The 26628-nt window shown below is 41.6% G+C and overlaps 1 protein-coding gene and 2 long non-coding RNA genes across 3 annotated transcripts in view; 2 read left to right on the top strand and 1 right to left on the bottom strand.

Moving 5' to 3' along the window:
- Positions 1-7789, top strand: LOC144583397 (uncharacterized). Its single transcript, XR_013537154.1, has 2 exons — positions 1-84; positions 7358-7789. It is a non-coding gene; the product is annotated as an uncharacterized LOC144583397 (long non-coding RNA).
- U2AF2 (U2 small nuclear RNA auxiliary factor 2) overlaps positions 6411-26628 on the bottom strand; it is a 22311-nt gene continuing 2093 nt past the window's right edge. The window contains exons 2-12 of the mRNA XM_020798845.3: positions 20098-20230; positions 18839-18868; positions 18413-18516; positions 17302-17453; positions 15762-15878; positions 14034-14172; positions 13829-13908; positions 13006-13128; positions 8610-8696; positions 7407-7655; positions 6411-6929 (exon numbers count right to left, since the gene is read on the bottom strand). Of these exons, the coding sequence (XP_020654504.1) occupies positions 6795-6929; positions 7407-7655; positions 8610-8696; positions 13006-13128; positions 13829-13908; positions 14034-14172; positions 15762-15878; positions 17302-17453; positions 18413-18516; positions 18839-18868; positions 20098-20230 (1349 nt within the window). The 3' untranslated portion in view covers positions 6411-6794. The remainder of the gene's footprint in view (positions 6930-7406; positions 7656-8609; positions 8697-13005; positions 13129-13828; positions 13909-14033; positions 14173-15761; positions 15879-17301; positions 17454-18412; positions 18517-18838; positions 18869-20097; positions 20231-26628) is intronic.
- The window catches only part of LOC140701317 (uncharacterized), a 7729-nt gene continuing 6105 nt past the window's right edge, over positions 25005-26628 (top strand). Inside the window, exon 1 of the long non-coding RNA XR_012080262.2 lies at positions 25005-26578. This is a non-coding gene — a long non-coding RNA (uncharacterized LOC140701317). The remainder of the gene's footprint in view (positions 26579-26628) is intronic.

Below are 26628 nucleotides of genomic sequence, written 5' to 3' on the forward strand. Positions count from 1 at the left end.
GTTTTTTTCCCCGCTCCTGTGAGCCCAAAACGGGCCTTGAGGGCTCTCTTAATCCTCTCTTTATCCTCACAACAACTCTGTGTGGTAAGTCAGGCCGACGATTAAGTCCAAAGTTCCCCTCGCCTTGGAAGGCCTAAAAGGGTGCAGGAAGTGAATTTCCCAAGTATGTATCAGGTCATTACTATCAAATACTGCTTCCCTCTTTCATCTTCAGCTGCCAAGCAGGTGGAGAAGAAAAGTGTGTGTAAAGCGAGTCAACAGGTCATGAAATGTAAAGCACCCATCAAAGGTATTTGCATACTTATTTTAAAGGTATAAAGAGATTTTGATTCATAGTCTGATCCTTCACTGTCATTGGCTGCAATTCTGTAGGAGTCCAGAGAGACATTGCTTTATTTTTCAGCTTTCTATGTCAAAATAAGTGTTACGCAAATTGAGTGCAAGAACAGGTGACACTTTTAATTGGGCCACTAAAAAATAATTAGTGAGCTTTTGTGGGTGAAATCCACTTCCTCAGTCTCTAAGCATTCCTTCATGGATGGTGTAGTAAAATTGTCCAGATGTTGATATTACCTACCTGGGACAGATTATCAGTTCTTGTGTAGGTGGACATATGATATGAGCCTATTCTGAACAATGCTGTCTTTTCCTGGGCATTGGGTGGCTTGTTTACAGATAATCTCCCATCCTTAAACACCTACCAACACTCAACATGGCACACAGCAGAGATACAAAGGCAGGAACAAGATCCTACTACAAAACTAAAAGCCAATGATGTTTCCACATAGATGATGGCTATATAGTTAAAGGTCCAAGCTGTTGCCCGGAACATCAGGGGCTCCTCTAACATAAACTATGTAGGACATTTGCTGTCACTTCTGCATAGGGCAGATGGGACCGTATCTATGCCAGAGAATAAAAAGACACAAATATGGCATCAGAAATGACATCCAAGTTTTTATCAGAATATTTCAGACTCCCTATAAACTCTGTCACTGATCTCAAAGGAACTGCAAAGTGAGATGTGAGATTGAGGTTAGACCCATAAACTCCAGTGTACACCTAGAAGCTTAAACATAGACTGTTTAGCATAATAACCTCACCAAAGTTATTATGAATTACATTTGTACTCTACTTTTCCTGTTGGAAATATTTAAGGTAGTTTATATCATAAGAGGTGTTTGCTTTTGCAAAACTCTGGCCTCAACATGACCAATTCTTCTTTGAAAGAAGTCATTGCATCAACACTTAAAAAAAGCCTAACCATTATGCAATTGCTGGTACTTTACACTAGATAATTATTTTGCCTGTTGCCTCAATTTCAACATGTGTTAATGGTGCTATTGTCAGTTCACTGGAAACAATATGTGCACGTTTCTCATCTTACTTGTTCCCACCTCCAGAACCATGTACTCTTGTCTGTATATACCCATTGTACTCCATTTGTCTGAGAAGGTAGAATGTACAATAATCCACAAAAGCTGACACTTGAATTAATTCACTACCCTTAAGGATACCACCTAGAATACTTTTTGTTAGGTAAAGGTAAAGGTTCCCCTTGACAATTTGTCCAGTCGTGTCCAACTCTAGGCGGCGGTGCTCATCTCCGTTTCCAACCCATAGAGCTAGCATTTGTCTGCAATCTTCCGTGGTCACATGGCCAGCGTGAGTAGACACGGAACGCCGTTTACCTTCCCACCGAGGTGGTACCTATCTACTCCCATTTTTGCATTTTGCATGCTTTCGAACAGCTAGGCTGGCAGGTGCTGGGAGAAGCGACGGGGGTTCACTCCATCGCGTGGATTCAATCGTACAACTGCAGAAAGGTTTTCATGCAGACACTACACTGCAGATACACTTGTTTCTCACATACATATAAAAAACACCACCACAGTACTTAGAAATATCCAGTACTCCTTCATTGTTGCTATGCCACCTTGTATAGGAAGCTCTTATTTTTGTCCCTGGGGTAAATTTAGAGTTTTAAATTGTCTAGATGTTAAAACACCTGTATGAATGTAGAAGTGATGTACTGTATAATTTATGCTGGAAAGCATAATGGAAAGCCTGTGCTTTTACATTGGAAATTCCAATTGGAATTGTGATGGATTGCGCAGCTTTTCCTTTTTTGTATTTCTGTCTCATTGACAACTCCTCTCCCACAAGCCATCTGTGTGATGGCCAACCACAACTACTATACACGATAAAGAATTCTTGATAAAGAATGAGCAGTCCTAACCATGAGCATTGTCTCTAAATTTAAAAAGACAGCACTCCTGTACCTATTTCAAAGAGGTTTTTGAAGTAATATGGGTTGTGCAGGAGTCACACAGTAATATTACTATACCAGATATTGGAAGCCGTACCTTCTACTTGGACTTCAATACACCCACATTGAAATCAATGGAAGTTAAAAGCTTTTAAATGTTGCACATTGCAAAAGGCAAAAAAGCACACAAAAGGCATATTTCTAAATCTCTTTATTATTCTTTTTACAGGATTAATGTATTATCATTAAGGCAAACAAGCTATCACTTTGCTCTAATAATAAACAGGCATTTTATATCATTCATGAGCAGGAGACCTGCTAGAAAATGAGGCAAAATCTCAAAATGTAATCTTCCAATTGTAATATAGATTTTATTTCCATTTTTTACATCCTCTGTTACCTCCAAGACCTTAAGTCTTGCTTCATAAGAATTTTGGAAAATAAGAATTCACTGAAGGGTGCATCTTCTCTCCTTGCTGTCCTCTTTTGTGTGCTCGAGAAACATGAGGCAACAATGATTTCAAGTTTTTGCAAATGCTAAATTTATCAGTTGTTTGATTCTACCTCCTTTACCAAGTCTCCCAAAAGACAGAAAGATGTAAAAAAGAAACATGGCAGATACTGGCCAGAATCAACAGACTCCACACTTGGTGCTATCATCTGGTGGCAGGATATAACTTCCCCTGCATTTAAATCTTATATTAAGGTGATAGTCATTGTAGCTCTTCTGTTGACATACCACTCATCACAGTGTGACTTCTAGTCTATCTGGACAAGTAATGTACAGGACTGCATGGTTTAAATGCAAATTCCATCTTCATTGTCCTTAGATCACACCATCCAATTTGAGGTAATTAGAATTATGTGTTAAAAGTGGATAGGACCATTGCAGTTAAGGGAATATCACGCTGTGTGTTGCAAATAAATATTTGGAGCATGCTCCTATAGCCTATTCCACAGGGGCTGTCCTTATTCCGCCAGTGTCTTGAGTTGCATTGGTTCATTTGTGGACAAAGGCTTTCCCTGTCGCTGCGTCTAAATGTTGTAACTCTCTAATGGTCAAGCCTATCTTACACCTTGTGCAGTGCAAAGCAAGTTTTCTAGCATTTTTTAAAAATGTATTGTGTCCTGAAAATGGTTCAAGAAATTTGCTGTTTTATAAAGTAACCTAAATCAAACTATTAGATTGTGTTCTTCCTTACAAACATGTAGGTGCTGTTTAGAGTAATTGTTTTAGTCTTGCCAACCATAGCCCTATTAATAGGCTTATTTGTGAAAATTTCACACATGTAGAGGAACTTCCACATAACAGCAGTGTTGCTCCTATGCATTTAACAGTTAACCTTCTGCAATGACCTGTAATATGCCATTAAGTTTCTTCCAAATTATGTTGGTTCTTATAGGTTCTGAAGTATGTGAGCTATTCAAGGAGCAGTCTGCCATTGCCACTGGCACCATGCCTTCAATGAGCTTTCATTCTGGAGTAGAGATTTTAATCTAGGTCTTCTAATTCCTATGGCCCACTACCCACTTGTAGCAGTTTGATACCATTTTAAATATTACTGTTCTATCCAATAGAACTGTAACTTGTTTTTCTAATACATGAGATAGTCAAGGTTTGATCTACCATTCTCACTGCCATCCCTGCTCCAATGAGTTTACACAGCTGAGTGGGAATTTGAACCTGGATCTTCTCATGCTCATGACCCACTATCTACTACCTAGTGACAGCAGTTTGATACCATCCTAAATATTATAGTTCCATCCAATGGAACCTTTACTTCTGTAGTTTATGGGAGAATTCTAATTACATCACCAGAGACCTCTGCTACATTACAGCACTAGAGCTCCCTAAGGGAGCATTGTAAGGACGTCACCAAATTACAAGTCCTAGAATTCTGCAGGGTAGAGCCATGGCACAGTTAAAGTCCTATCAAATTGTTATAGCTGCACTGTTACTACACTCTTAGGTTCTCTAAATTAGGTTTCACATTCCAAGAGAAAGCTTGCTTTGTTAGATGGTACCACATGAATCCCATAAGGGAGAGATATTCATAGGAATAAGCATTGTGTGAAAATGGGGAGAATCTGGGGTAACTGTTTTGATTTTTGTGTATGAGGTGGAGCAGGTATTCAATGCACCCACAGGGTGGAGTGCCCCTTCACCTATCTTTGCATCCAATCCAATATTTTTAAGGTTAATTTTTAAAAATATACATACCATGATTCCAGTCAAGTAAGGCATTTTCTAAAATGTATCCAGCAGGCACCAAAGGATGTTACAGACAATTGCAGACCACAATAAAACCCAAGACCTCTCCTGATAGTCTAAACATTGAGGTACTTGGGAGGACTCAGACTGAAGCCCTTGGTCACTATGTAGCCATTTGGCCAGCTGTTTCATGTAGCTTTAGGGCAAAGTAAAAGACTGCATCATTGCTAGCTAGGATTCACATTCTAATTCACCCACCTGCTTAATTTATTAAACTTTACACCACCAGGATAAACATATGCGGGACTGTGGATGAATGCCTGTGTTCTTCTTCTATGGAATTTGGGTGGCTAGGTCAGAATTAGTGAATTAGATTCTCTCATATTTTTCACCTTTTTACTTGTTGATGTGGTGGGGCAAATACTCCTGCCTGCTGGCCTATGCACTATTGCCAGAAGGTTGCTGGTGAGCAAATGTAAAGTATCTTTCTACCTCACAGAGGCTTGCATACAAAATTACAGTAAGCGTTAAGGTGGCCTTTACAAAGCAAAAATATTCTTGCTCATTAGCCTCATTCAGATTACTAATTATATTTTTCCGTATGCATAGAATTCTATTTTGTGTGTTCTTGAGAGGCAGTAGATAAACTCTTTAAGACCAGTTTCTGCCGGGCTAACACTTGGTAGAAAACCCTTCTGATTACAGTAGGACCTAATTAAAAGCAAACACACATAAGATCGATCAGTCTAGGATAAATGCCTTTAAGCTTATTACCTTTATCCAAGGTGACATTTTTATTTTGGCCTATGAAAACTATAATGGCAGGGTTGCAGGTTCTTTGCTAAAGATGTCAAAACCTGTAAAAGAAGCACAGATTACATAGCAGCAAAACAAGCTGCTGCCTAAATCAGTTATCTGTTGCCATTTTGCCACAGCTAATCAGCACTTTGGGATTGCACTACATGAGTGCTATAGATCTTGCCAAGCTATTCCTCCAGCTTTCAAGATCTTAACATGGATTGGCCACAAATAGTCATGCATGCCTTTGTAGCCTAAGGGCTAGCAGCTTTCTTTTATGAACATAAGTAGAGTGTGGAAAGGTCAACTTCTGTGGCATGCATCTACTTCTGATGAATAACTGATACACAGCCTTGTAACACTGGCATTACAGCCAGTTTCTTGTATCTTAACAGTAATACAATAGGGTTCTAGTGGTTCACACCAAACTTAAGGTGGCAACAGGTGTGTGGGTTATTCACTGGAAAATATTAGGCCCCAGGAAACAGATACTATCTAGATATATTTGGGGTCTTAACTGACTCCATGGAAAATTTAGCCAACTTACAGAACTGGATGCTGCCAGAACCTTGGGAACAAAGTGCAGATGCTCAATGTCCTACAACATAGCTGACAATTATCTAGAGCACTGGTTCTTAACCTTGGGTTACTCAGGAGTTTTGGACTGCAACTCCCAGAAGCCTTCACCACCAACTGTGCTGGCTGGGGTTTCTGGGAGTTGCAGTTCAAAAACATCCGAGTAACAAAGGTTAAGAACCACTGATCTAGAGCCACCTTCTCCAAATTGATACCCTCCAAACATGGACTGCAAATCCCATAATACCACAGCCACATTTTATATGCAGAGCCTGTCTTAAAACTTTGCACAATTAGATAGCATATGTATGGGCAGTCCTAATACTTGTGAAAATTAGACTACTCTGACCAAGGGTTGCTTATTTTCATCCCATGATAACTTGCTACTAGGGATTTTTCAAAACAAAATAGGATTAGTTGTTATTAAATGACATTGTGCTGTTTGTAGTTTGACCAATTCTCATGAAATATTATTGTGCATAAGTACATAAACATACCTTGAGCATATTTTAATAAAAAGAATACTGAAAAAGAAGATGCCCCAGCGACACCAGGGAATTGGAAAAAATGTTTAATTCTGAGAGACAGCGCTAGAGAAATAGTTGTCCATACACACAGCGCAGAGGAAAGGAAAATACAACAAAATGGGCCCATCCTTCTGAGAGCGAATCTCCTCTTAGCAAAAATCAGAAACATCACAGAGAAAGTGGAAAGAGGGATAAAAGACAACATTTCTACTACAGAGTAACCATCACTGGGAAACCATGGGGGGAAGGGGACTAGTGGCAGGGATAGAAAAGGGACTGGGACCATTGGAAAAAAAATACGGGAGATTTTGGCCATAAAATATAAACAGGCTATGCTGCTAAAGGAGCCTCTCTGGCCAGCGAGTTGCCCCTGCCTCCTCAAAAAAACCCCAGACCTTGCTCAAGGGCTGGGCTACCAGAAGTCCCGGCGATGATAGGAGTCGGGGTCGCAGTACTTGGTCACCACGACTCGGTTCGCAAATTTGCGCCCAGTCAGGCCTTGCATGGCCTTCTGACAGTCGAAGACGGATGTAAACTCCACGAAGATCTGCAAGAAGGATTGGGGTTGGGGAGAAAAGAAGGATGAGTACAAAATATATGAAAAAATAAGATCTGGAGCCAGATCCACATTACATAAAATCATATAATAATTAAGTTGGAAGGGCCTGTAAGGCCATCAAGTGTTATCTATTCCCCCCCACTGTCACTGGAGGAAAAGCTCAAGGGTGGAGCATCTGCCTTGTATACAGAAGTCCTCAGTTCAGTTCCCAGCATTTCTAAACAGAGGTGAGAAAGGCTCCTGTCTGACATGCTACCAACCACTTCTAGTCAATGTTAACAGTATTGGAATAGGTGGATCACTGGTCTTACTCCGTGTAAGGCGATTTCCTATGTGCCTAAAATATTTATCAAGAGCAGCCATTTATCTTAAATGGACACAACTGTCTCAGTTCTTGTCCACTTTGTTTTTTTAAGCCTATCCAGACCCCGACCAAACATACAAATAGTGAGAAACCATCAGTACCTTGCCACAGCCGGGCACCTCAACACCATCCACAGGCCGTGGAATCTCAATGGACTTGACCACACCATATTTGCTACACTCGTCACGCACGTCCTCGACAATCTCCTCGTACTCCTCATCGTCCAGCAGCTCTTCAGGCAACACCATGTTCATGAGGCACAGCACCTCAGTCGGGTGACCACCCATCTGCACTTGGGAGCTCATCAGGCCCGGTACCTGCAGTGTCACTGGGGTCTGGTTTATTGTGCTCTGTTGGCATATAGGCAGGGAGAAATAACAATTCAGCACCAAGCCATCTAAAACTTCTCCTTCCACATCCTTGCCACCTCAATTAACTTTTCTATGTAAAATTCAACTGTCTATTTCCTAAAAAGAATTAAAAACTTCTACTTATCCAGTCTCTCAAAATCTACTAGATAAATGATTTTTCAGATCTCACAGTCTGAAGATGACTTCCAAAATCAACAGAGCAAGAGCCAGCTCAGGTTTCTAATGAGTATGACCAGAAATAATACAGAAACAGAACAGCTTATGATTCTCAGATATATAACGATTTTCGTTCCTGAAAACCTCAAACTAGTCTTTCAGGATCTAAAGCACTAGCTATTAGTGCAAGACACTGCCTCTTCCATGCATAACTTAGTTAGACCCCTTGATCTCATGACAACTTATTTTCTCATAACTGGAAGCATATAGGTAACTATGCTGTTTTCAATGCAGAAACATAATGTAGCCCATTTCCTATTTTCTAGATGGATTTTACCGGAATTCCTTAAGTAATGATCAACCACATGCACATTTTGCCAAATCTGCTTAATATTGGAAAGAATACAAGAGGGTGCCAATAGGTCACAGGTAACGACACAGAAGATGTGATTACACAACTTGGGATTAGACCATGTACTTGAATAACTTAGGGCTGCTCCATTTAGGTTTGAGAAATCCAGTCCTTGCATTAGAGAGAGTGTTTTAACGGACATAAAAGTTACCTTCCTTCTCTGATCATACTTCCTCTGACTATGGAGGGTCTACATAGCTTCATAGTGAATACAAATTAGTAAAACCTATGTTCCTCCTCCTTTTCCAAGGAGATGAATATTAGAGAAGAATCTCTTCACCCCCTCGTCTCCTAAAACCAGATGAAAGCGTATGTAATTCAGGCACGCACACACCCTTCCTTCATTCCCAGCCCTCCTTTCTTACCAGCGTAGCATTCTTGGCTCCCACGCTGGCTCGTTGCACCAAGAGTTTCTTGTCACCCAGCTGCATGCCGTTCAAGCCGGCGATGGCCTGCGAGGGCAGAAAACAGTGAATCCAGACACTTCAAAACTTGAGCCTCCAAGGCCACCAACCACACAGCCCCTTCACCCTCTTTCTCCCACTTCCAAAGCAGCCACACATTCACACACAAAATGTGGCTTCTTCCTTTCCTCCACCCCACATGAGACTCCTACCTGAACCTCACTGCCATGGAGTTAACACCATGTTTGGCTTAATTACCTGCCGGGCCCCAAAATGGGCAAGGTAGCAACAGGAATTTGTTTTGCTTTTAAAAAACATTTTGTTGGAAGGGATTAAAGTGGGCCAAGAAGGACTGTCTGCATGAAGGAGAAAAGTGCAAGATGCGAGGTTTTAATTTCAGCTAAAGGTCATCAGTACAACTCCAGAGAATACAGAGAAGATATAACATTTCCCAGAATGCAGTTTCCACTGCTCTGGAGCCACCACCATGCTTTGGGAGCTTTCATCTCACTGCTATTCCAATCAGTTATCTATCAAGTTTCAAGCCTTCAAGAAAATAGTTTCCATACAAACTAATTTCACATGCAAGAATACAAGCCCAAATTCCCTGCTCATGGTAACAAAAGAATTGTACCACTCATTGGGGACCACAGCCGGCCATCAGCCTGTTGCACAATGAGAAATTAAAAGCAACGCTGGAGGAGCCCAGGCTATAAGTAAGCCAGTGAGCCATTTCAATTTCAAAAAACAAAGTGAACAACATTTAAGACAAAATCCTAGTCCACAACTGGAGAGGATTCAACTTGAACACTAACTTGGCCACAGATTCAATACATAACCAGCAATTCCTGACTCGTAACTTATTACTCAGGGCTATGTGGACTCCAAATAAACAAGTAGTCAAATATCTGGAGAATCTCCACCTTTGTTTCAAAGAGACACAGTTATCTAATATGAACAGGTGTCTTCTGAAAACTGAAGAAGTAGAATAGTAACTAGGCACAGCTTGTCAAATACTAAGAGCAGGGTGTCAGTGTCTTGCAGTCATTTACTCCACCACCCAGCCCATCCATTTTCTGAATCTAGCTTCCTCTTTTTTGATCAAGTTTACCCTTCAAGATTTTGCAAAAAACATGCTATGTAAAATCTGAACTTTGAAAGTAGAAATGCACTGAATTAGTATAGTTTACAATTTGAACAGTTTAAATGTCTGGATCTCTTGCAACTAATAACATCCTGGTTTATCAGTATTCCACCTGTAAAATGAACTTAAATTACAAAGACCACAGGGTCTGGGATGCAGAAAAAATAGTTTTAATCCCAGATCAGGTGACTAGATAGATCACCAACTCTGAGAATGTGTATATGTGAAATGTAAACCAAACCATTAAGAGCTTTAGGTAAAGGTAAAGGTTCCCCTTGACATTTAGTCCAGCCGTGTCCGACTCTAGGGCATGGTGCTCATCCCCATTTCCAAGCCATAGAGCTAGCGTTTGTCCGAAGACAGTTTCCATGGTCACGTGGCCAGCACGACTAGACACGGAACGCCGCTACTTTCCCACCGAGGTGGTACCTATTTATCTACTTGCATTTTTATATTTTTAAGAGATTTAGGTATATACAAAACAGTACAAGAGGGTTCCAGCTCTTCTTGACAAGCCAAGATTCTATTGTTGAAGCAAATAGGTAAAAATCCTACTACTGTCTTAGTACGCAGTGACTGCAATCTAGTAGTAAGTCACAAATGGAGTAAACCCACTGAATCAGTGAGGATCTGGTGATTCAGCTCCTCAATATGTTCAACTGATTCGATGGTCCTACTCTAATTATACCTTACTACTGGAGTTCAGCCACCATTTTCTCGGATTTCTTTTCCTTTTTGCTCTCTACTCAAATGTGTTCAGAAATGTCCTTGTTTCTTTGTTAAAGTCTTCTTCATTTCAATACATCCATTTCTCACTGAACCTCCATGTTGGTATTTCACTAAAAGAAGCTTCATGTTCGAGTATATCAGCATATTTCAAATGGCTATTAGTTATGCCAAGGGTGCAATCTAAAAGGATATTCCCTAAGGCAGTAGGCTTGAAATTTCTTTTCTACAGAGAACAGTTATCTCTGATCAGGATGCTCAGATTGGAATCACAATGGCACCTACTTGTAAGTAAACAATCTGATTGCACTTTCAGTCTTCTTTAAAACTACTCTATACAAAACCTGTCAGGAATCTCTGCAGCACATTGGAATTGCTTTTTACTAAGCCTGTCTGAAACCAATATGCGTGATCAAACAGCACTACCAAACAACTCTATTCTTAATTCAAGCTTTTCTTTGCAACATTATACACAGCTTCTTCCCATATACAGTGGTACCTCGCTTAGCAACGTTAATCTGTGAAGCAGAAATCGCTGCTAAACGATTTCATCGCTAAGCGATTTTAAAAAGCCCATAGAAACGCACTGAAACCCCTTCAATGTGTTCCTATGGGCTCCAAAACTAACCTTATGTGAAAATCCTCCATTGCGGCGGCCATTTTCGGTGCCTCTAAAGCGAGGCAACACAGCAGGCGGCCATTTTGTTTACCCAGCGGCCATTTTGGAACAGCCAATCAGCTGTGCGAAAATGGGGGCTTTGTGATGATCGTGGGGAAGCGATCATCGCAAAGCCCCTGCCAATCAGCTGGCCGAAAATGGGGGCTTTGCGATGATTGCTTCCCTGTGATCATCGCAAAGCGAATTTTCCCCATAGGGGCCATCGCAAATACAGCGTCGCAAAGCAATTTCTTTGTTATGTGGAGCGATTGCTATACGAGGCACCACTGTATTTTTAAAAGTAATATGAGATGCAGGATATTGAATTTTACAATGGCCACTGAATTATTTGGTTCTGCAGACTAATGATACATAATAAACACTATCCTATGCACAGATGGGATCATACATCAAGGAACCCACCTACTATAATAAAGCTAAGCAAAGAAATGGGTTGTTCCAGATCTCCACATCAATACTAATGCTAAAAACAGTGGTACACATGAGAAAGAATAATTTCACCAGGGGTGCAATTGGGGTGGGATGGGGGAATGTGATGCTCTCTAACAAGAACATTTAGCCTCCAGACCTCTCTAAACCTGAAAGGAGGTGTGGCTGCAACACCTCTATCATCTCTTGGAACTTTCAACTGGCAGTTTCTCCTCTACTGAATTACTTTGATAATTATAACAATCTTCCTAATGTCTAACTAAAATATAAGCTCAGTAATTTAAATAGCATTCTATCCTAGGCAATCAAGCAAAGCCTTCTTCTAATTCAACTTTTCAAATACTGTATCTGATAACTGTCAACCTGTCCCTTTAAGTCTCTCCATCCTCCCTCACGAACAATGTTCCATCTGTTTCTGGATGTCTGAACCAATATTTTAGCTCTTGTTAAAAACTCATGCCTTTCTCCTTAATGCAGAGAGACCAGAGGAGGAGTTAAAAAAGGGGGAATTGCACACTTCCCAAGTGGCATGTGGGAAGAAAGACTGCATGGGACGGGAAGGAGGTGTGGGAGGGAGGGGGAATATAAAAACACAAGTATCCATACATACTAGCAGAGGCACTCAAGTTACAAAAAAACACATGCATAACCCATATGGAGGTCAACCCAGAAACAAGAGCTTGTGCTCAGCATGCAAAGTAACCACCGACACTCTCCGAACCCTACAGGGACTTGTGGGGTGTTTCCTCTCCACCACAGGTCCCCCCTCTCTTCATCAGGAACAAGGGGAAACTGGGGTGCTTTTCCTTTGTGTAATGTCAAATGATACGTGTCAATACTTGCATTTTACAACTCCCACTGGAGTCAGCAAGCAGAGAACATCTGCAGGTTAAGGGCCTGTTTCACCTCCTCCTGCTGTGACTAAAAGCACAGCAGGAGAAAGGAAACAGTTTAAGAGTGCAAGATGGAAAATTCACTTGAGGGTGGGGTAGGGGGACGGGTGAAATGCGCTACGGACCCGGCTCTTCCCTGGCTGGTGAGGGGAGGGCTTCTTACCGGCTCTCGGTCGGGCACGGCGGCCGGGGTCTTCGCAAAAAGGCCGAAGCCTTCTCCGACTAACATTCGGGGAGAGTTGTTGTTTTTTTGGGGGGAACAAAAAGCAGAAGTGATCAGAACACTAACTCGATGGTGTCTGCCGCTAAGTCAGCAGCTGTGCTGTAAAGGAGAGAAAAGCTGGCACCCCCTAGAGGGGAGGAGGAGAGAAAAAAACACCCCACCTGCTCAGAGGACAAAGAACCCCCCTCATCCCACGGGCAGATCGGCGGGCCGCTGCAGAGCAAAAATGAAAAGCAAGGACAAGTGAGGGTGGCTGGCCCTACCTGGTCTGTAACGTTGATGTCCACATATTCACAGAAGGCATAACCTTTTGACAGGCCAGTGGCACTGTCCTTCACCAGGTTGAAAGCCTTCAGGGGCCCAAAAGAAGTGAGCAACTCCTTGACCTGGTAAACACAGGAAGAAGGAACAACTGTCATCATAAAACAAAGCTGCACATAACTAAGAGTTTCTGCCCCGACATACAGATAGGAAGAGAGCTTGTCCCACACAAAATAGAGTTGAGTCAGAAGTATCAGAAGGCTTCTGGCATGTTACATAGCAGGCAGTAGGAATGAGGTTTTCATAATTTTGGGACGTCCATCCCAGAATTCACCTAGAACCCCCCCCCCCGGCAGACTCCTGGGACTGGAATAGGAGAAACCAAAAGGCAAGATGTATTTTTGTTGGCCATTATCTGCTCCATGTCATGTGGTTTGGTTGGAAAGGAAAATGCCTCTTCAGACACACTGCTTCCTGAGAGTTACCTCACTACTCCATGGGAGCACAGTTCAGTGAAAGGCTCCTGTTATGGAATCTATTAGACTGTGAAGCTACCCTATACCTGCAAACCGCTGTGGTGATTTCCAGGAAGCAGCATGACAGAGGGGGTTCTCTGTTGTGCTTCCCAGCTGATACACATGGAGAAGAACAATATGGAGGTGGAATATCGCCTTTCCCTTCTGGTTTCTTCTCTCCCAGTTCTAGAAATCTGTCTGAGTGACTTGGCAACTTCTGGGGCTGGATTTTCTAGAATTACAAAAACCCTGTCCCTAGCAGGCAGCAAGGAAGTGGGCAAGGTCATGCCTCTTCTTCTCCTGGACTCACCTGATCATCATTAAGATAGTTTGGCAGGCCCCCAATGAATAGTTTATGTGCAGAATCTGGAACTACTGTGGACACCACACCTGTAAGAAAGAAAAGTGGAAGTACAGCATTTATTTCTATCATATTTGCAGTGGATGGCAAACTTTTTGCACCACCATTTCCTTGTGTTTAGCTACCATCTCGTTCAACATTCTAGTGAACTTACCTGGCACGTAGACTGAAGGGTTTTCAGACATGCCAGGGAGTGGCTGGTAATCATGGGGGCGTCTGATCTTCAACGACTGTCCTTGGAAAATGATGCCATCAAAGGCCATGGCCTGGGTAGTTTCATCCACAGAGCGAAACTGTGATGGGAGAGGCAAAAGGGGATGAGTACAAAACACATGTGTCATTGACACAGTCTATGGAAATGGTCATATGATGAAATCTGCTGGTTTCAAGCCTCTTAAAGAATTCTAGATTCATGGGAAGAGATGTTAGCTTTCCCCAGCCTGCTTCAAGTGGTTTTGTTGAAAACCAGGTAGAGTAGTCGGTGACAATTCCAATCATCTCTAGTCAATATACCTTGAGGACACCAACTCTGGAGAGACTATAAACATAATGGTAGAAGTACCTGGATCCTCATGTTGCTATCCAAGCCACATACTTTGTAACGTTAAGCAAATGATGTTTCCACTAACAGCCTAGAATATTACACTGTAAAATCCACAACTGAATTGGTTTGAACTGTACAAACAAGCAAGTTACTGATACCTCAGAATCTCCTGCATCCACAAAAGGCTAGTTCCATAATCTCCTAGCCTCTTACCTTTAAACTGAAAAGAAATGACCACTTGTACTATTGTAAAGACTGCAAAATTGAATTACTGAACAACAGAGAAAAACCTACAACAGGACACTCCCATGTGCATCTGATGGGGGGGGGGGATGTAAGTTTGAAATTATTTATAAATGAATTTCTGATGATCCAGGCAGGAGAAAGTAAGTGACTTAAGACCTAGATATCCAGATGATTGTCCTGACCACCTGGTTCAAACTGGAATTAATATTTCCAGTGATAAATGTTCAGCTATGATGGAGCACCACAGTCAAGGGGTGTTAGAAAGTTTTATACTGCTCGGAGACATTTGTTCAAGCATCATACTTTTGACCCTGACAATATGGTTTTCCTGTACATGCACAAAAGTCTATTACAAACCTCTCCTCTTACCAATTTAAAAAAAAAACACAAATAGTTCTCTCTAAATCCTAAGTGTTTCATCCCACCTTGACAACCCAAAACTTCTTAAACCTTTCATCTTTTAAGTCTGTACCTCAGTCCCATATTATAAATTAAGCTGATTTAGCATCTTTCACTATGACAGGGTTTATTAAGACAGCATTCCTGTACATATCCATGAAATTAAGTAGCACAAAGTTTCATGTGACTTACTCTCAGACAGGGAAGTGTAGGTAGGATTGCAACTTAAGAGTCCTCCTTACATTTACACTCCCCAGATAAGGCTGTTCTATTCTTATACAGGAGATGCTGAAAAACTAAAAGTAGGCATTTCTCAAAAGAGATCAGCGATACATTTCCTTAAGACACCCAATTTTCAAACCTCAGTAATTCTTAGGATGTAAAACTGCAGCAGTTTGGATAATTTTCATACAAAGAGACATCAAAAGCTCTGCAGTTCTATAATTATGATGATGATATTAAAATATGGCCTTCTGAGATAATGGAACATTGAAGGAGACACATGTTCTTCAACAGGCTGGCGCCTATTGAATACTGTGCCGTTATATCCACTTATAATCAAAAAGCAGTAATTAAAAAGGAGCTAGTAGATGCTGCTGAATTCTGGACTTCACCATGCTCTGCCAGTAGAAGCATACATCTCTTCTGAGACCTGTTTGACTTCACCTACCATGGTCTCCCTTCATCACTCACCTCCAAGAATGCAAAGTTTTTGTCCTGGTTGATCTGCACAGCCAAGACAGGATTACCAGGAGCCTGAGTAAGGCCACCAAGACGCATTTGAGCATTGAAGAAATCCATCATAGCTTCCTGTTAGTGTCGGAGAGGGAGAAGGAGATGAAATAAGGAAATGTATAACATAGGCTGAATGAGCTGTCACGACCACAAATAAATTATGAATCTAAATGATGTACTTGACTATTGAGATGGAGTTACTAGGAGGATTGTAGTCCACCACACTATTTGTATGGAGAGAATGGGAAACAACTCCTTAGTCTTTATCTTCATAGAAAATATTTAAATAATAACTGCACATATTTAATCCTCTGGTCGTTTAGGCATTAACAAGGCAATCCCACACATCTACCATTAGCATGCTAGACATGTGGGATTGCATGGTAGACAAGCAAATTTATAGGACTGGTTCCTAAATATGCATATTCCCTCTTGTTATAGCCTTTCAGATCTGAATCCACAAATACTGTTTGATTATCCCTACTTGAAGCATTGCATGTGAGCAGTATTAGAATTCTGATTAAAAGCCCTGGACAAGAGATGCTTACAGTACACACATGATGGTCTAAGATAGTATTGTTTCTGTTCAAAAGCAACAGTAGATTGTACATAAGCTTTTCTAAAGGAAGTTCCCTTATCTATACTACAGAATAATTGTGCTTGGCTGATCTCAATGAATTGCCAAAAGAGGGGAAAACTAGCAGGATGAACATTGCTAGAGATATCTGCAAAATTCAATGACCAGAAAGACAGCACAATTATAATTATAGTGGGTCAGAGCAAGCAAGCCATGCTGCTCTCTGACGAGAGATTCCAACTAATATTTCAACCAATTTATTTGTGTTTCTAATACTGACAGGATAGAATAACCACTGCATGGGGAGGGACAGATGCAGAATTCACAATATTAGCCTCTGCTGCTGAACTGCCATCTATAGTTTCTGGACTATATTGTGAGCATTATTATAGGAAGCTTTAACCTGTTAAGACACAGAAAACATTAAACTACTGTTACACATCCACTTGTTCAACAAACTTCCTTTTTGATGCATTTCACCCTTTCAGCAGGTATGGAAGTGCTTCCAAGGCACTCAAATTGAGAAGAAATCAGAGAAACACAATGCACTGAAGAAACTCTAGATAGTCATACTTGGCAGTACCCAAAGACCAAACTCAAAGCAGTTACACATGGAAGACTTGGGTGCCAAAATTTGCAGCCTCTGTTGGCTGCGTCCTAGAGGTGTGTTCGCTCTGAATGCTGAATCAAGATTTTCTTGTGGGGTATAAGAAATGTTTCAAAGCTGACTAACCTCTCTAGGCAGTTTTAACTTTCTCTGCTTCAGAATAGTTTACACTGTTGCAATTAATTCCTCCCTAGATTTGCCAGCAGTGCCTCTTATTCAGTCCTTCTCCCATCATCTCCAGCTCCAGACAGAAAGTATGTACAACCAGAATTAGAAACATCTGGTTACTGGACTCAGAGAAAAAAAGAAGGTACCTCAGTGATTCCGAAGGGGATATTTCCCACATAGAGACGCCGGGCTTGCCGTGTCATCTGGCTGCCAACCACTGGCACAGGAGTGGGAGTTACTGCCAGCCCATCAGGGGTCATGGTTGGCAGGAGAGCTGTAGCGGGAATCTGTCCCGCAGCTGGGAAATGAAAAAAATTGTATTGGGTTACAAATCAAACTGTTCATCTGTTGGGATAACCTGTCATGTTAACTGGCAGAAACAGGACAAGGCCTAAACACACTCAGCTAAGAAGAGCTTATTACAAAAGGTACACACAAACACTGAAAACAACTGTGATAAACAAATAATCACTGAGATGCCAACAAATTGTGTCAAGGGTGAAGAAGATAGAAACTAACAATCCAACCATTTTCTGGAACATAAAAAGCTAAACAAGTTAATTCTCTGTTTTCACAAGAGCAAAATAGCGAGAAGTACTCCATCCAAAAGACACATATAGCATTTAAAAGGCACATGAGAATGCTCCCTAGAAGGAAAATGATCAGATTTTCAAGTTTCCAGCATTGTGACAGTGAGGTATTTCTTTAGAAGCATGATGATAAAGCTGTTTCTAGAATAAGAGACAAATTAAAAATTTTATTTAAACAAGAGGAAAAACTTTTGAATAAGCAAAACTTTAATTTACTGAAAAGACAACTGACATTAACAGGCTTATAGGGCAAATACATGCACATTCACTCACATGCAAGTTTCACTGGGTTTTATGCAACATTGCCAGGAAAGTGAATGCAAGACAGCAGCTACAGACTCAAATTAATAGAAAAGTGGATAAAACAAAGAGAACCAGATTGGTATTTGTTGGCTCAGTTGCCTATTGAGAAGAGGCACTTAAATAGAGCTCATCCACCAGCCAAGTGGAAGGATATTTGTCCTCAGTCTGATTTATCGAAGAACAAGGAGGAAGATGTGTCAAGGTAGGAAAGAGGGAGAAGTCAACAGAAATAAAACAAAGCCTACAAGCATAAACAAAGTTATATTTCTATATTAGAAGGGTGATGCTTAATTTGCTGTTAAACAAAACGTAACACTTTTCATAGGGCAATAAAGCAGTGCGACTGAAAGAAAGGTAGGTCTACCTTGCATGGCTTTATACTGCATGGGTGTGATGTGTTCAAAGCCTGGTGGTGGGACATCCCAATACTTGCGAACCTTCTTCTTCTTCTCATGCCGGGGAGAACGGCTGTGAGGGAGGAAATGGGAAGAAAGGTTACTGGGAACTGCCAAAAGTATGTTGGCTTAAGTTGGCTGTAGCATTAATTTTAAAACTAGCTTATCAATCACATCACATCTTAACTGGCTTTAATCTGGGGCATCACAAACTCAGGACACAGGGCCAAATCACTTTTAATATACATTAACCCCCAATATGAATGTTGGTACCTTTACTACCAAGTGAGAATTGGGCTGGTGTTGAGAAGCCCACAACTTTGGGCCTCCTTAAGTTCTTCCTCTCTATGCCTGCAAATCCCCTGTCAGAATAAGGGAGAATTGGCAATACTCACCTTAGGGGACCTGATAGGCTTAGAGGTGACCTGAAAAGCAAAGGCAAAATGGGTTTGTGTCCTTTCCCCGTGGACAAAGGAGGCTGAGGTAGCCATTTAAACAGACCAAGGAGTGGTAACAGGGCCTCATATGCCCTTAGTGGGTAAAGAAACAACTGGAGGAGGAGTGAGTGAAATAAATTCTCAGCAAACATCACTCATCTATTGTTGTGGCAATAAACAAGTTTGCAGCTGGGTTCAAATACATGCTAGACAAACAAGAATAAGAAAATGTACATCTGCCCAGAGAGAATGTTGGACAGCAGAAACCAATTCAGAAATCAAGAGCTTTATCAGCACAGATAAATAATAAGATTCTGAGTGTTCAAAGAACTAAAGCAAAAAGTTCTTATATTTCTAGCAAAGACATTTTAGCAGTTCATAAGTAAGCAAAGGTAACAATGACAGCAATCATTCTGGCCAGGAAAATAAGTGTGTGGTAGCTAACAGGGGAGGACAAGATTAGGGACTAGAGTAGTATCTCAGTTTACAAAATTAATGCATTCTACGGGATGTTATGTAAAGCAAAAAAATCATAAACTGAACCACGGATTGTCATAAGAACGGGGGGCGGCGCTATAAACCTCCAGGCATAATGCATCCTGGGGAAACTATCTTCATAAACAAACAAACAAACAAAAAACAAACCACTGTAAACCAAGGCATTATTTTCAATGGATTTTCATTTGTAAACTGAAAATTACATTAACTGAGGCATTCATAAACCAAGGTACTACTGTACATTTTTGCAGAGTACTTTGCTGCATTTTACAATTGCAGTCACAAAAAAATTGCCTACAACACATGTAATGCTCTTAACAACCAGCAGGGGCTGAATAAAGTGCAAATGTTTCTGCCATTCATCTATGTAACTTAATCCCTATCTCAGACTTCACTCTCCTTTCCTTCTTGTTCCCAGAGGTTTTACCTAGTTCTACAGTCCCTACCCTCACAAGCAGAAGAGACATTAATTGCTACAACAGCAAACAAGATTCATTGGAGAGAATGTCTGGACACTTGCTCTGTATGTTCAAATACAGTTCTGGCAGTTTGTTTCATTTCATCAGGGATGAAGGAAAAGGCTTCCCTACTGTTCATCATTAGCCGAATTTAGGTTCCATCCAGTACTCAGATTCTCTCCCAGTATGTTCATGTTGGATTCCGAAAACAAAGAGGGGGAAAAAAAAGACTAGTCAATCTCCTCATAAAATAGACCCTACCTGCGTCTCCTGCGATCCCGTGATACACTGCGCTCCCTGTTGCGCCGATCACGGCTACGGCTGCGCCGTTTCCTATCACGACTCCGTGAACGACTGTGGCTCCGTTTCCTATGACGATTCTCTTTATCACGTTCTAAAGACAACAGGGGAAAAAAACAGTGAGCCTCCAGTTGTGGTTTAGGATAACAGGATACACTTTTGGATGAAACTAAATTGTTTATTCCTGTGGAACAGCAACAAAATGTTAATTGACTTCCAACAGAATATAATGAATTTTGGCAGATGTACTGTTTTAAAAACCAAATATCAAAATCTCCAGGCCTTCCCTAGCATTCACTATCCTACCAGATAAAAAATGTCTTGAAAACTATACTTCCAATTTACCTGTTATCTAATTTTGTCTCATTATAAATGATCAAATACATAAAATATTTAGCAACCCTTTCTGATTTGTGAGTTGGTATTTGCTACAGGGACAGCCTACTTAGGAAACTCTTGTGCAATTATACAGGCCTTCTATATTTCATAACAAATGGAGTTCAGTCTTTTCTGTATGGACTCAGCCGCCGCTGGCAGATCTAGCAGTACCTCGTCTTTTCTTCTCATCTTTGAAAGCTCCCGCCTCCTTACAGATTCTCAAAATGGAAGAGGAACTTAGCCTGCAGAAGCAGCAAGTGATATCTCTACTGACCTTAAAATAAGGAAATCAGCAAATGCCTATAAATGGGGATGAAACAAAGGTACTTTGGACTTTCTCAAGGCTAATAAAGCAAACAAGACTCTTTCTAGCAAGATATTAAAATCTCAAGGCCAAAATTGATCCTAATATCTAGCAAGGCAGGGTCCTTTATACATAACAGGGAAGACTGTTGATGTTCATGGTATTCATCAAATTTGCATGAATTTGTGTTTCAAGTTTTATTCAGTAATTCAGTTTCCAGAAGCACATGGCTAGGGATTTAAGGCGCCTTTAAAGTATATCAGTTTAAAGTGAGGAACTGAGAAAGTTGCAGAGATCTGAGAAAGTTGCAGAGATCATTCATTATTTTGCTAGAAACTAAGATACTCTCCACTTCCACAGTCCCACTGCTCCACACTGTTCTTCCAGTGTTCAACTCATCATAGTAATCTGCAATGAGAGAATTCACAATTCTACAAAGCATACAAATCAAATAGATCATGCTGACTGGAAAAGTGCTGTTCCTTCATAATACAGTAACAGAATTTTATCTGATAGTTTGTGCAAGAGAAGCAGAACAAACTACACTGGGTAGAGTCCAAAGTGATGTTGCTCTGCAACCTCTAGAAATTAAAGAATGTTCTTGTTTCTCTACAAGGTTGGCTCTTACAAATATGATGATTCTTTCCAAACATTTTGAAGGACTATGTGGCTTCTCATTTGGCATAAAGTGGTTCAGAATCAACACCAAGCAACAGAATTCAAAGAAAACAGACTCGACAGCATAAAGAATAACTGTTTTGGACATCACAAAGGATCCGTGCAGCTGTGTTGTAAGTAAACAAAGAGTAGTGTTGTAAATGAAAAGCACAAAGCTGTATTTGTGATGGCACATCTGTTGCTATATCATGAAAGATATGGGAGTGTTAATGCTCTCTTATAACAGCCATGTATAAACTTCTGGCTTAAAAATATACATGTATAACAGAAGCACACAATGGAGATTGAACTTTTGCTTCAGTCTTTTTCTTCAGGTGTAACATAACAAGGCCAGTGTGATGTAGCACCATTACTGACTAAGTTTCAAAAACAGCATGCTTCTCCTCTCAGTCTGGCAGACAGTCTGTTAATACTAGAATCTATTCCCGCTTTGGGAAGATTCAGTGTAGTAATTAGCCCTGCAACTCTGAAAGGGCTATGACTTTTAAATAATAATACAAGGAAAATTCAAGCAATTCAAACACAACTCCAAGCTGTTTAAAGTGAGGGACTGAGAAGGTGTAAATACAGTTCATGATCTTCGTAGAAACTACCAGGCTATAAATGTTTTAAATAAATAAAAAACAAACATGCAGCACAGCTCATTGTAAGGCACTATTTTTCAAATATTCTCAATTCTTCCCTATACAGTACCAACCTAGACACTTGTGATGTAGGGTGGAGTGGTCGAACTCAGCACCCAATATTTATTTCCAGATGACTGTACAGATACTTGAATACTCATGTATAACCAGCATACTACTGTGTATGTGTGTCAAAATGCCTAGATGGCAGCTGTGACTCTACACTTGCATTAGAACTATAGAACAGGATCTTTCTGCCCCCTCATGCTATACACACACACAAAAAGAATGCACTACCTATCTCAAGATCCTAGTCCATACTGGAACCTCAAGTCCTCTCAGGAGCCTTTGTGGTTTGACTGGCCTTGGTGGCCAACAAAAGATTTACAGTGGACCCTCGACTTACAGACGACTCGACTTACAGACTTTTCGAGTTACAGACTTCTCTGGCTGCAAAATTTAGATTCGACTTACAGTCGGAGAATCGACTTACAGACCAGAAAAACCCCAAAATGGAACAAAAATAGAATAAAAACCGCTGGTTATGGGATTAATCGGTTTTCAATGCATTGTAGGTCAATGGAGATTCGACCTACAGACTTTTCGACTTGCAGCCACCATTCCAATACGGATTAATTCCTTAAGTAGAGGGTCCACTGTATGGTTAACTAGGAGCTTGCCCTTCTCGTCAAGGTCTAGCCTTCTACTTTATCTCTGAAATGAAAGTTTTTGGACAATTCCCCTGCTCCACATTTAGAGGTAGAAAAACTAAAACTACAGAACCAAAAAAATTTTCAGGTTCAGTTTCAAGCTTCAGCCTAAAAAGGAATAAGAAGCAGGGATTACAGTGATACCTCGACTTCAGAACTTAATCCATACTGGGACTGCATTCTTAAGTCAAAACATTCTTAAATCGAAGCACCATTTCCCATAGGAATGCATTGAAAACCATTCAATCCGTATTTGCTGTTTTTCGTTCTTAAGTTAAGGCGCTGTTCTTAAATCGAAGCATTAGTTCCCATAGGAACTAATGCAAAGCCGGTTAATCTGTATCTACCACTAGGGGGTGAATTTTTATTTTTATTTTTTCTTCTTTTGACCTAAGGTGAACTTAGATCAAAAAAGGGCAGGAAAAGTGGTGGTTTTTTTGTTGTGGTTTTTTTGGTTCTTAAGTCGAGGCTCCGTTCTCAAGCCGAAGCAACTTTTTGTGAACTGAGCCGTTCTTAACTCGAATCGTTCTTATGTAGGGACGTTCTCAAGTCAAGGTACCACTGTACTCAAATAGCGGAGCAATTGTCAAAACAACCCCCCACTTCCACTTTACAGCTACAAGGTAGGAAGGAGGCTGGGGCTGGTCGCTCTCTGCAGAGGACAACAGAGCACTCATAAAGCAAGCAGAACAAAGTATGCTCAAGCCCCCCTATACTGATTCTGCAACTGCTTCACATTTCACTTACAAAGACCACTTATACTGAACAGGTTCTTCAGTGATGTGCAAGTGAATTTCCTCCAGGCAGCAACTTAATGCTAACCTCTGCCAGCCCCAGAACACATCAAGATTGAAAAAATAAATAGTTGGAGGGACCGTAAAGACATGTAAAGCCATAGATTTTTAGGTTGGTCCAAACAAGCCTTATATTGCATGGTTAGTGGGGAAAATACCAATGCAATCAGCACTAAATCAGCTACAATATCAACAAGTTCTGCAGGAAAAGCCCAAAAACAGTGGCCATGAACAGAATTTCTGTTATAGGAGGTCAAAACTGAAGTGTCAGAAGGCTTTGAAGCTAAGGCATTTTATTATCTATAAACATGGACTACCAGCAAATTTTACTGTCAGAATTACTATACTGTATTACTACTTTGTTTCTAGGCTGGCACAAAATGGATGTACAGGAGCAGATAGAGAAAGGTAGCAAGAGTCTGTTTAATTGCTTCTAATACAGTATGTTGCTGGTAAACAAACAGGACCCTTCTACCAACCAAATTACAGTGGCGCCTCAACTTATGCACATCCCTACTTACGACCATTTCAAGTTATGACCAGCTCCTGCTGCAAAATTTTGCTTCGACTTGCAGTCGGAGTTTCAAGTTACAACCAGGAAAAGACAGGGGGAAAAGGCAGGGAATTCATAAGTACTAATCATTAGTTGGCGAAGAGGCTGCTTCTTTGTACAGTAGTGCCTCGCTAGATAGTTACCCCGCATGACCGTTTTTTCGCTAGACATTGACTTTTTTGCGATCGCTATAGCGATTCGCAAAACAGTGATTCCTATGGGGGAATTTCGCTGAACAATGTTTGGTCCCTGCTTTGCAAACCAATTTTCACTAGACAACAATCTGCTTTTCGCTAGACAATGATTTCACTAAACAGCGATTTCAGTGGAACGGATTATCATCGTCTAGCGAGGCACCACTGTAGTTCTTTCACCCCAACAGTTAGAGCAGAGGTCAGGGAACTTTTTTGTACCTTTTACAGTACCCCCCCAACTATGGAACTTTGGAAATGGAGCTGCTGCCCAGCCTTTCCCACAGAACCCCCCATCCGAGATCCTCGGAAATAAGTGCCCGCCCCGCCCCAGCAACTTGCAGGGGCTGCTGAAGGCCCTGGGCTGGGGCGCACGGGTCAGAGGGGCTCCTCCGGGATCGGGGCATGGGTGTCCTCGCGCCAGGAGGCTGAGCCTGTCCCGGGCTGCCATTGTGGCCACTCCCGCCCACCCCCCGCCACAATCCACCTCTCCAGGGGCTGGAAAAAGAGACTCCTCCTGGCCGGGGCGCTCCTGCTGCTGGCCCCAGACTTGCCCTCTTCTATGGCCAGCCCCACCGCCATCACCTCAGCTGCCCTATGCTGCCAGCCAGGGCCCATCACCGGCCGCCATGGCTCGGTTGCAGCCGGGGAATGAGTGCGATCAGAGGAGGCTTTGGACTGCCTGGTAAGATGCTTTTTGCTTCTTAAAAACTTCTGGGTAGGTTTTTTGCAGGGTGGGTTTGGGCTGGGGGGTATGTTTCTGTGCTGTGTTGTTGTTTATTTTTTGGTGATTTTTTTGCAGTCCCAGCTTGAGGCTTGCTCCGATGTTTATTTCTGGGTTTTATTTTGGTTTTTGCAGCCCCAAAACAAAAGATAGGAGACAAGCTGCCTTCAGGGCCTGCTCTCTTTATTTTTGGGTTGGTTTTTTTCCCCCCAGCCCCAGCGCGTTCCTATGGGGCTTGCAGTATTTTATTTTTATTTTATTGAGGGGGGGTTGGTCAGAACGGTTAAATCGTGTTCCCATGCATTCCTATGAGAAATGGTGCTTTGACTTACGAACATTTCAAGTTACGTCCATCTTTTGGAAAGGATTATGGTCCTAAATTGAGGCACCACTGTAGTTGAAAGGAGAAAAGGCCCAACAAATCTGAGATTTAGATCAAGAGGCTAAACAATGGCCAGAACAGTGCAATCATTCACTTAACATAGAATTATTGCAAAGATAAAATTGAGAGGGAGGAAGCTTTATGGAAGAATGAAAAAAAATGGTAAGAAAGAGAGAACAAAGAAAGTCTGAGAGGTCCTAAAAATCAGGGTGGTATGTTAGTGTGTATGAGAGAGACCCAGGTTCAGATTTCCATTCAACTGTAAAGCTCATCAGCTCACTGAGTAGGGGAATGTGGCTGGAAGGTCAGGGTTGGGGGAGTTCCATTCTCCACTGTGCCTCATAGGAGACAAGCCAGACTAGGAGGACTTGGGCAAGCCAGAGTCCCAGAATATCACCAGAAAGAAATTTGTATCTAGAAAACTCAGGGGTGGGGGGTGGGTGGGGAGAGTCCCATAAAGTGGAATCAACATCTAATTATTATACAGATGATTAGCTAATATTTAAGTGATCACCACCTCAGTCTAACCTCCTTCACAGGCTTGTTCAAAAAGTACATTTCTTGGAGGGCGGGGGGGGGGAGCCTTAGAGAAGAATCATGTGCAGCAGGCCCCTCAACTCCATGGCAGAAGGACACGTCCTTATGGGTCCAAAATAAGGCTGGATTTTTGCAAGGAAGGGGGGGGGGGAATGTTGCATCCCCGTGGTAACGTCCACCCTTTCTACACTCTGAAGATCTCAATCTCCGACCTTTTCAGTCGAGTTGAGAAGCACCACCCTATTGAACTGTTGGGAATCTCTACCAATTAGCAGAGACAGCACACGAGATTACAACAGGGGCCTTTTAAATATTAAAAAAGAGGCCGAGGCCGCCGCCGCCGCCCCCTTTCGTCACACTTATAAACCCCTTCTTTCCCACCGTGGACCTCTGTGGAGACCGTACGGAAAAAAAAAACCCTCCCCGTCAGTTATGTTTCTTATTGTGCCTCCCACCCCCATACCTCGTGGGGGGAACTACAACCCAAGGCGAACAGCCGCTCGTGCAGGCGCTGACCTGCTTCGCTTCAGGAACAAGGGATTTGCACCACGTGCCTCCTCAGCCCCGAGTGAGTCCCCAGCGCCTAATAGCCCAGCAAAGCCAATTGGGGGGTGGGTG

The sequence above is a fragment of the Pogona vitticeps genome, chromosome 6, assembly GCF_051106095.1.
Source record: "Pogona vitticeps strain Pit_001003342236 chromosome 6, PviZW2.1, whole genome shotgun sequence".
NCBI classification, from domain to species: domain Eukaryota; kingdom Metazoa; phylum Chordata; class Lepidosauria; order Squamata; family Agamidae; genus Pogona; species Pogona vitticeps.